This window comes from Siphateles boraxobius, unplaced genomic scaffold (genome assembly GCF_051911475.1).
Source record: "Siphateles boraxobius isolate OS27281-9 unplaced genomic scaffold, OSU_SipBor_1 50, whole genome shotgun sequence".
NCBI lineage: Eukaryota > Metazoa > Chordata > Actinopteri > Cypriniformes > Leuciscidae > Siphateles > Siphateles boraxobius.
This window is the reverse complement of record NW_027509142.1, coordinates 1736002-1747533: the sequence shown is the minus strand read 5'-3', so window position 1 is coordinate 1747533 and position 11532 is coordinate 1736002. Positions and strand designations below refer to the sequence as shown.

Below are 11532 nucleotides of genomic sequence, written 5' to 3'. Positions count from 1 at the left end.
AATTCTTCAAAGAAAAAGAAAAAAAAGATGTTGTGGGGTGAATTCATATAAAAAATATATTAGTTTTAGCTCTTACTTTAATGGTTGTCTTTATTTAAATTTTAATACACTTATTTATTTTTCATCTTGAAGCCCCCTCATTATTTTACTGCGGCCCTCTAGTGGTTGAGTTTCTTCTCAGTCAGGACTTTTATTTTGACACGCAGTTGCTGCGGCGATTCTGATTGGCAGAGTCTGCGCTGGAGGAGCAGCGGTGTCAGTCGTGAGCGGAGTGTGAGTGTGTGTTTGTGTTTGTGTGTGTCTGCGTGAGTGTGTGTGTGTGCCAGCAAAATATTTCTGAAGATGCTGGAGAAGTAGCCAGTCTGACGGGATGGCCGGAATCATTAAAAAGCAGATCCTGAAGCATCTCTCCAGGTAATATGCTGTTTGGGTGTCATTCTTTGATTCATCAGTGTCAGTGTTTTCACGGGACTCACACAGTCAGTCACACCGCTAATAAACAAACACATACATACGCTCAGTGTCTAGCAGTCCCTGTAGTTTATATATCTGAAATGAATATAAATGTACATTTGGGGTCAGTTAGTTGACATGCTAATAGACTGCATTATCTATGCTGGTGTTATGCTGAAACAAAACAACTGACCTACACACACACACACACACACACACACACACACACACACACACACTGGGCCTGTGACAGAGTAGTAGCATATTAAACATGTTAGGCTTGGGAAAACTCCATAATCAGCATGTGTATGTGATATGCCAATAGTTTAAGCCGAAATAAAAAGCTGTTTTCAACAGAGATTGTAACTATTCATGCCTTTGGGTTTTGTTGATTTTCTCCTTGTCCTGAAAGTCTGATCAGTAAAATCACCACGTGACCTTGATTCAGGCTCTGAACCTCAGGTGACTCCAGAGAGACAGTGATTTTGTAAAGATGTTGCTCGTCCTGGAACATTATTAATATCAAGCGCATCCTACCAATCCAATTCCTGACATTTCCTTTAGGGGTTGTTGATGGTATATTTGTTCGACAGAAGTTGTGTAAACTAGCAAAAGATGTAGGTCCAGTCTTCTTTGTGGGCAGTGCTACTTTAGAATCATTGATAGTAATGGCACACAGAAGACACGGTTCGGTACATACCTCGGTTTTGGGTCACGGTTCGATATGAGTTCGGTACAGCAAGGGAAGCCACTAGTCCACAGTGCTAGGTTTCTTTTCATTTATTTTGAATAGACAGTAGAGCAAATTACAGTCGTCCCCCCTGAGGTAGTTACTACAGTGCATTTAGTGTATTAAACACTAAGCAGTAAAAAATGCACTCTTACATGGGTCATATATTTTTTTGTAGGGCTGATCAAAAAAGCAGATTCCTGATCGCTTAAAATAAAAAAGGAAGGAATTGTTGATTTGTTACTCTAATAGATTGACCAATGCTGCACTGTAAAATACAACGGCTGTTTTCAAACTAAGTGGTTTGATTTTTGATTCATTAACATGTTGTGCGTACGCTGTCATTTTCTTTGCGGGTGAGAGCTCATTAACATTCGTGACAATGGCGGATGCACAAAGTTCAAAATTACGCTTTTCCAAGAAATCACAGAAAGTTGAGTTAAAAGAAAAAGAGCCATCTATCTGAGTCTACTTCACTTTTCCTCGAGGAAACAGCGAATGAAAAGACACCTGAGGCTTCCCGTTTCCATTTCATCACTGGACTGGAGTGAGACTTCCACGACACACATCGACACAATGCCAAATGATTTTGTTTCATTATAACAGCAGAAACAACTTAAAATTCTCCATCATTTATGGTCATACAGAGATATCACCGTGACGGTTCGGAACCAACACGTGTACCGTTACACCCCTATACCATAGTATTTATTCATATTTTGAATGAAGTTTTATTCTATATTTTCCTTGTTCGTTTTAATTTCAAGGATCTAGTAATAGGCTATGTGTGCTGTAAGTTTAAGGGACTTTACAGTATACAAAACTAATCATCTGCTGAAGTGTTGCTGAACTGAAAGCTCTTTCCCTATTCCTGTTTTAGAGGAAAGGTTGTCCTGAATCAGATTTGGTCCAGGCTGAATGATTCGGTGACTCCATAGTATGACGCTGACTCCTAATATTTCCCAATTTTCAGTCATCCCTAGAGCTGCAGCACAGTTCTGTCAATTTCTGTCTGTTTCAAACCTCTAATATTAAGATCTCTCAAAAAACAAAAATATGTGAACAATATACAGCACGTTCTGCAGTATTTCAATCACTAAGTATTAAAAACAGCAGGACATTCTTAAACGCTAAATGTGAAAAACACTTAAAGGGCCTCAGACAAGGTATAAGATACTGTAGTCCCAGACTTAAATGTCTGTTTAAATCAAATAAACTTGCACTTCAACACCCATAATGCATTGGGCTCAATCCGATTGTCAATGGGCAAGGATACAGAAGTGTGGAAGTGCGCTGGTGTAGTTTTCACAAAAGCCCTGGAGCTATCAAAAGACTTTTGCTGATAAATAAAAAAGGATATCTGGGTTCGGGGAATACCGAGGAAGCAGTAAGCGATTTTTGAGAACGCTGTTGATATTTGAAATCAACAAAACACACACGCCCCTACACAAAAGGATTACACCCCTATAGCTCTGCCCCCAAATTCACAAAGACCTCCCCCTAATGAGTGTATATGCAACTTACTGCTGATTGGCTAAAAGTGTGTTTTGGAGTCCGATTCAACAGCGTTTATCAGAAATCGCTACCTGCACCTTTAAGACATTTAACCCCAGCTCACTCCAGTGGAATTGACCGTTCCCAAAGTCCCGCCCCCTTTAGTTACTGTTGCTATGTCTGACAAGCTACGCCGCTCTCACGCCACACCATGTTCTCACACAGTGAAAAATACATCGCGGAGCTGAGAGGACACTGATAACACGCTGACAGACAGGACAGACCAAGTTACTTTTGATATGAAACCGTCTCAACTTTCAAATTTGGTCATTTAAAAAAAAAATGTAAACAATGAATACCATTTTGTGGCTCTTTAATGTGTCTGACAGATCGCTGTAGAGCCTCAGTTAAAGCTATTCGTGAACCGATCATCTCTTCCTTCTAGTTCATTTATAGCATCAAATTAGCATGAATGAACATCAGAAGGAATGTTATTTTAACCGCGGAAAGACGTCAGTACACTTTGTTTTCAATTTCGAATCCTCCAACGTTAATCTACTAACTCTCCAGACTGCTTTGTCGGACAAAAATGGCTGATTACGATTGGTCAGATCGCCTGTCTGTCAAACTCCCTGCGAAGGGTCAATTGTCTTGCCTTAGTCGCTTTGAATAAAAATCTGATATAATGATGATATTCTGGCATAGAGATACAAATCACTCTCATTCCATGTCCAAAGAATGAGGAAGACAGTTCTACATCATTTCTACATCAAGGCCTTGTACAGCAGTGTTTGGGCTGTTATTTCCCAGCAGGCTCTCTGTGGGTGTTAAAGCACATGCTAGTTCCTGCTGTTGTGAGTCACAGCTGAAGCTCTGCCAGCTCTCCCTCATTCGGCTCAGCTTCTCCTTGCGTCGCTCTGTCAGCTGAGGGCCAGGCATCATGCTGTTATGCTTGTTTGACATGCACACACTTCCGGACCTTCTCTTTAGTAGTGTTTACTAAGGCAAGCATCACTACTAGTGCTCATACTTCATTTAGGGATTTCAGCGGACCTCTACCACTAAATATTTAATGTTGACATGTAATGCATTTTTATGCTACAAACATAAATGATTCTTTCAATGAAGGTTGACGTGAGATTTTTATTAATCAGAATAATCAGAATGATATCCTCTTCTGGTGTGGATGCTAATATCGACATAGTTGTCGTTATAGTTATTATTCTTGGTGTGAACTGGCCTTACTTGATCAGACTTTTTGGCTTGAAGAAAATACAAATCCAATAGATGTACTGTACATTAAAGGGGCCATATCTACACTAGCTCTTGTATTGGGTTGTGGGTCAATTTGACCCTTTAGATTTTTGAATGGTTGGAAATACTGGTAAACCTATGATACTTTTCTTGACATTTTTTACATATTTCTCATTTAGGGTCATAAACCGTCGCTAGCGGGGCAAAAGGTGGTGACGATTCTAGGGGCCTCGGCTTCAGTGATTTCAACTAAGGGGGGCCCTGTTATATATAATAATTTCTATTACTATTATGATGTTTCTGGGTCAGTTTGAAGCACATATATCATGGTTAAAGGCAGCTGAACAGACCCAAAATAAATAGATATATTTGATTATTGATTTTTAATCTTAATACAAGTTCTGGACTCCAGAATATCACGTAACTGTACAGAACACCTTGATCATCGTGTTGGTGAGTTAAACAGGCATGCACCACTTACATTTGTACAAATCTCATCTTTTCTTTTCTGTCCCAGCTGTTGTTTTGCACTGAACAGCCAAGACTACTGAAGTAGATTGAATCTGCTTGTTCATCTGCTAAGTGATAAGTATATATCCAGGACAATCCTGCCGGAGTAACCTGGGGTTAAGTGCCTTGGCCAAGTGCTAGATTGTGACTCACTCTATCTGGGGATTGAACCCAGTAACCTTATGGTTATCAGGCCATGAACCCCATGAACAAAATCAGCTTCAAGTTGTTATACACATTTAAAATTTACAGTCTTAATCTTCCCGCAAAACTGATAAAAAATATTGATGACTCGCCTTGCACTCAGGGCTCCAATCAAATCTCTCATGAGAACGTCTAATACCACCTGCAACCAACTAGCAAATCTTGACTTATGACTGTGTCATAAAGTAAAGGCTACTAAAAAAAAGATGCCCAATCTCGCACAGTTAGTAATGTCAACAAAGGTCGCCTTATCAAACCATTCACAGGGGTTTTTAACCATTACACCCCGAGGCTTTGATGCTGTAGTCGCACAGAAACTGTCCTTTCATCAGAAGGCTTTTTGTCATCAAGTTTGTGATTTAGTTAAAGGAGTATTTATAATATCTAGGCTTGCGTGATGTGTAGCTGTGGTCTCTTCACAGAACACTGAACGCATATTACTGAGAGAGTCTCGTCTAAGGTCATCAGCCTGACATGTTAGTAGTTTTCACACTGTTTGTTAAGGTCTGTGGGAGAGGAACGGGGAACTACAGGAGCGTAAGAAAAGAGGAATGCATAATGATGGTGTGAGGAGATATGACCAGATCCAGCCCTCTTACTCATTCAAGGGCCACATTTACTAAACGTGTCAAATAAGCGGAAGAGGTCAATCTCATAAAAGCGCCGATGGGAGTAGAAAGTTTCACGCGTGATGAAGTTTTACGCAAATGAAAGAACACAGGCGCAACCGGGTTATTTTCCGTAATGACCAACGCGATCTACCAAGAGCAGCGCAAATTAGCATCTGGAATTCTTTTATGAATGAAATGCAAAATAGCATCTTTTTGGGGTTGAATATAATGGTAGCCTGACGTCGTCGTACTCAGATTATAGTCAGAATGTGAGTCTGATACTGCTCCATTGGGCTGTGATTATGGGGCGTGTTTCAACCGAACCAGGAAAGAAAATGCATCTGCACTCAATTGGATCGACAAATGCCTTGATTGCGGTTCTCCGTTCCTCTTTTAAAATGAATGCGCTGTCTACATATTCTATAACAGACACGATGGCTGAATCTACACATTTAAATTATTCAGCGGCAGCCATTCTTTGTTGTAAATGAATTCAACCCAAGCGCTCTTTGGTGACGTGGATGATTATGTTACGGTTGATCATCTGTCCATCATCTTATAAAGCCCGCCCTGACAATTTGATTGGTCTGAACAGCTTTGGTTCAGGCATACTTGCTTCACAACGGATCAAGTCCAGACCGAACTTCCCGTGCTCAAATGTTGTGGGCGGGGCTAAGTTCGGCTGGCATCCAGGCTAAAATAATGGCGCAAATACCAGTAAATTGACAAACGCAAACCTTAGTAAATCACCATGATTCATTTAAATAATGCGTCTTGTGTGTGTCTTTAGTAAATCCTAACAGTATGTTTTTAATGCCAAAGGAAGGTTTGCGCTGGAGCAAGCTGTTAGTAAAAGTGTGCTTTTGTTGGGTGTATTTTTATATTTCGGGCTGCGTCTGAAATCGCATACTCTCTCTTGAGTAGGTACTTATTTTGAGAAAGTATATTTAGAAGTATATTTTACTTTTGGGTATATATTTTATACAGAAATACGATGTTCATATACATAAACACTGAATATCAAAAGGATGTTGTGATCTTTGCTGTCACCCTGCCCTACATTGAAGCAACTAACTCTCAGAAGAAGAGATAGAGAAAGACGACGGAAGAGATAAACACATTCCCGGCACACCTGGAGACCGCAGAGACATGCTGAGTTTACAGACGTCAGGCTGTTGTTTGTCCCATAGTCCTCTCTGTTCTCACTGCTTTATGTCAACCGGGTCACTCTGACTAGAAAACCCTTTCATCATCTTCTACAACCTTTTCTACTGTCTTCCCCTCTTCTTATTTCATTTAATATGATCAGTGTTATGTTAGGGAACATTTTTATGTTATGTTAGGGAAACCTTTTATTTGTTTTGGCCATTTTTTTCTTCTTTTTAAAAACGTCTATCTAGTTTTTTAAAAATTATTTCAGGTTTAGTTATTTTACTACATTAAGTTACAAAAAGTTATAGGAAACAGAAACCTTGGCAACTAGCTGTATTAAAATAAGTTTAAGTTATTTGTATATACTTTATTTCAGTAAAAGCTTACCTTATTACAAGTTTTTAAAAAATTGAATGGCTTTAGTTTCAGTTAACTTTAATCGCCCCGTTTCATTTTCTCTCTTTCTCAGAAGAATTACAGTCACATAATCCTGTATGATTTTCTTTTTTTCAGTAAAACACAAAAGGAGAAGCTTTGAGGAATGTTCACGCTACTCTACAGTGACCAAAAATCATCATATGCACTTTTTTTTCAGTCTCAGTTAGAAAACTTCTGAAGTATTGAATACGGCAAAATATGTAATTGAATTCTCATTGTCATCAACAATAACACATTAAAGCATCACAGAGAATCTCAGTCATGTATTGCAGCAAATATGGTTAATTGCACCATGTTGAAATGTGATTGAAGAGGTGTGTTAATATTGCATGGCAGTATTTTCCCTCTCTTTGGTCTTCTAAAGGCTGGGTTAATCTTTGAAGTCTTCGAACAGATGGAGATTTCCCATTCAAATGCATGAACCGCTTCAGTGTTTTGAAGCGGCCTCTCTGTGCTCTGCGTTTATAGTGATGTGCTGTTTTCATCTTAGGAAGCGTTTAGGCTGTGACCGCAGTGCTGTACAGTGAATATTAGATGTGCTGTGTGCTTGTGTCTGAGATCTCAGCAGGTTTTTAGGGCAGGGGTTAGAAACGCTCCTGTGGGCTTAAAGCAGTCTTACTGCAGGCCTGTTGTAATCTTATTACCCACAGTTAGTCAATGACTGTCTTTGTGATGGGGTTTCAGCTCAGACATCAGTTCCTTAAAATATAATCGCGTCAAAAGTGACCGAATGGGGAATGAAATGGAAATGACATGGAGACCAAGAATATGACTTATATATGTTCCCATGACCTGAAATGTTATTGGTTATTAAGTTTTCTCCTAATTATGACGTAAAGATAATGTATAACATAAATATAGACATAATAATATTTATGAATTAATAATTTATTACATTTGGGTCAATGACATGACATGCATTTGTTTTTGTTTTTTTGTCTAATTGCATTATTTCCTTTAAAAGGGGCAGTCATGGCCTAATGGTAACAGAGTTGGACTGGTGACCCAAAGGTTGCTGGTTTGATTCCAGTACCGGCAGGAATATGACTGAGGTGTCCTTGAGCAAGGCACCTAACCCCCAATCGCTCCCCGGGCGCCACTCAAGGCTGCCCGCTCCTCCGGGTGTGTGTACCCACGTTTGCAGTGTATGTGTGTTCACTACTCACTACTGTGCTCCTAATGTGTGTGCACTTACTTGGATGGGTTAAATGCAGAGGTCAAATTCCAAATATGGGTTACCATACTTGGCCATCACGTGTCACTTTCACTTAAAATAATTGTAGTCTTATAATATTTAAGACGATTTCTTAATAATAATAAATTTTAAATAAATCACTGTGGCATAATTTTATGTTTATATATATATATATATATATATATGAAACTATATACCACCTGACCAAAAAAGTTAAAAAAAAAAATGTAAACACTTTAGTGTTATCTAACAATTAAAACTTGTTTAAACACATGGTGCTGAAAAATATGCGTTAAATCAATTTTGAAAAGATTTGGGGAAAAAAAATGTAAACTTTATTTTTCATTGACTTTATGTTAAATAGCCTAGATTATAATAATTGTTTAAAATTGTTCTTAAATTATTGTGTTTTTTAACATGTATTTAAGGTGCAAGGAAAATACTTTTTTTTTTTACTTTTCTGGTTACACCGTATGACATTTTCAAGTCATTAAAAGGGAAATTTATGCCCTCTTACAAAGTCTTGATTTTGTTTTTGGAATCTACTACAATACGTTTTCATGACTGAATGTTAAAAAACACACTATGTTTCCCATATTCTCCATTGTGCAGCTCCTCTCTTCCCGGTCTGTCAGTAACGCTCTGTTTAGTTCATGTCGCTCAGAAAAGCTCAATGTGCTCTGATTGGTCGGCTGGATCAGTGTGTTGTGATTGGTCAAACGGTTCAAGTGTGTTTGAGAAATGTCTTACCATAACCGTGAGTTTCAACGCACTACTGACTCAACCAGGCCCCGCCCCTTTATTCTGCGCATGCAGTGGACAGGAATTATTTAAATGAGGAATATTGTGACGTGTTCGTTCCCAGAAGAAAACTCAAGACTACAATAGAGGCGTTTCCAGGAGTTCAGAAACAGTGTTACTGATATAGAGAATAACTCCCGCTGGAGGAACTTTGTGCTTTATTACTTTGCAACATTACACAAGACCCTGATATACTCATGGTGAAGTTCTTTTTTGTTGTTTCAAACTCCTGAAGCGAACTTCATTTTGGCCTGATTTTTTTTCCGAAATGACATCACACCTGTTAGTTTTTCGACTTAACTTTATGTATATCGGGGCCTTAAAGAAAATTTTAACTCTCTAAAAGCATAATTGGACCCCTTTAAATTCAAGTCTTCTTGAAAATGTTATAAAGCATGAGTTCTAAGAACTTGGTACATGTTTTAAACAGAATTCTAAACAAATTTTACTTTTATTTATGGTCGACACTTATTGACTCATAACTCTTAAACCATCAAACCAATCAGTGCTTTGGTCTTGTGTAGGTTCACTAAGAACCTCTCCCCAGATAAGATCAACCTGAGCACACTGAAGGGAGAGGGTCAGCTGTCCAACCTGGAGCTGGATGAGGAGGTCCTGCAAAACATGCTGGATCTGCCCACCTGGCTGGCCGTCACCCGCGTCTACTGCAACAAGGCTGCTATACGGGTAAACTGGAGGAGTCCTCATTAATTTCAAGGATATGTCATGATTAACGTTATAGCTTGGAGAACTGTAGTTAAATGTCGTTTCCCCCCATTTCAGATACAATGGACGAAGTTGAAGACCAGTCCCATATGTTTGGTAAGAATCTCCCCGAGTGTGTTTCCACTCTTACATCATGCTTTTCAGTCACATTCTGCCATCCTCATGTTTATCACATGATCTCCAGTCCCTTTTCACTTCTGCAAAAGGACCTTTATTTTATTTTTGTGTTTCACTCAGATGTTACAGTGTCTGATAAGGTCAGATAGAGTGCAACAGTGACTGCACACTTTTTCAGTGGCTTGGTCTACAGCTAATGGCGTTTCAGTAGTTTTAGAATTTAAACAAACCAGAGATTAATGGCATTAATCAGAGAATAATGACACAACAGTTGCAGTTGATTTGAAGCAAAAAAAAAAAAGCAAATTATGTGAGAATGAATTAACTACTCTAGTAAGTCATTGCAAATGATAAGGTTGAATAAGTCTGGGACTTTTTGTGCTTTTTTTAACACTCATGATGCATTTCCGATCCATGTTGACTTGTATGAGATACATAGATAATTTGGTTCCCCTACTAAAAAGTTTGCAAATTAGCAAAGACTATCAATATACACAACATTTTTTTTAAAGATATAATCATAAAATAACATTTTGAATTGGGTTTAAACTGAGGCTGTAACGTGATCTTGTGCAAACTTTTTTCTTTTTTAAATTTTTTTTCTCAATTCTGTAAAATATTTTTGATACCTCAAACACTTTTGCATCTGAATTTTGCTGATAAACATGAATATGCACAACTATTGATGAACCATTGCAGCATGAATTGATCACCATTTTCATCTAAAAGTGAAAAAAGTAAATATAATTAGTTTTTTTAAGGTTTTCTTACATTACAGTGATTTTCTTTAGGAAAATGTGAAGTTTCAAAGAATTTCTAATTTTATAATTAATAAAAAGGGGGTTAATGTATAATAACATGGTAATAACCTTCAAAATGTTGAAATTTTTGCATTTCAACATGTTAATGAGAAGTTATTAATCAGATACAATATGGTTTTAGTTGAAAAATATGAAGTTAAGACTGTTTTATAAGCTTGTGTTCGGAACAGACCCCCTGAAATGAAAAAAATTGTATGCCGATTTTGAATCTATGTTGTGCATGAATGCTCTACCACTACAACATCGCTTACATTAGATTAACTAATTAAAGTTAGCTAGTGTTACTTAAAACTTTTCAGGGAGATTCCCGTATCCATATTCTATAGATAAGTTATGCCTTGAGAAGTGTAGATCATAATAAAACAAGTGACTAACAATACATCAGAAGTTCTGACCCATTGAATTCTGTTTCCTCTCCTTTTGCAGTTCCTGGATAAAGTAGAAGTTGAAATGAGAACCTGTGAAGATCCGCGGCCCCCAAACGGCCCTTCTCCAATAGCCATCACTGCAGGCCAAAGGTCAGAGTGATCTGCCGTCCTCCTTTTAGTATACAAATGCACAGTGCTTTACAAATCATACAGAAAGTGTTGAAAGCTCCCTATGATGTCCTCTCCATCATGCACAGACATTTAGATTCATTACTGGTACTTGCTAAGTCAAGCATCAATGCTGTTATTTTTATAACTCTTAATGCCAAGTATTGGCAGAATAAAACATATCACACAAATGTACTACAAACAAATGATTCCTCAAAAGGTGGCCATAAATTAGATCCCATATAAGCTATGAAGTGGGGACACAAGCCAAATCTATAGGAAACCAAATATTCTTTATAATATCAGCAACAAGCCAGAATTTTCTAAAACACCAAGAAATACATCATTCATTTTTACCATCATTCAATAAAAAGCGTTTTATCCTCTTCATTAGGCACACAGCAGGTGACACAACACTTTTTTTTTTTTTTATTAAATAACATAACACAATATTTATAGTTAAATTATTCATTTTTGTTCATTAAAATAT

General features: G+C 37.9%; 1 protein-coding gene across 2 annotated transcripts in view; it reads left to right on the top strand.

Annotated features, from left to right (window-relative positions):
- Positions 1-216: 216 nt before the first annotated feature.
- Positions 217-11532, top strand: part of bltp3a (bridge-like lipid transfer protein family member 3A) — a 43686-nt gene continuing 32370 nt past the window's right edge. Inside the window, exons 1-4 of one of the 2 annotated variants that reach the window (XM_077204653.1) lie at positions 217-414; positions 9367-9529; positions 9626-9664; positions 10933-11024. In XM_077204653.1, coding sequence (XP_077060768.1) covers positions 371-414; positions 9367-9529; positions 9626-9664; positions 10933-11024 — 338 coding nt within the window. In that variant the 5' untranslated portion in view covers positions 217-370. The remainder of the gene's footprint in view (positions 415-9366; positions 9530-9625; positions 9665-10932; positions 11025-11532) is intronic. The other variant, XM_077204654.1, reaches the window with a different exon arrangement.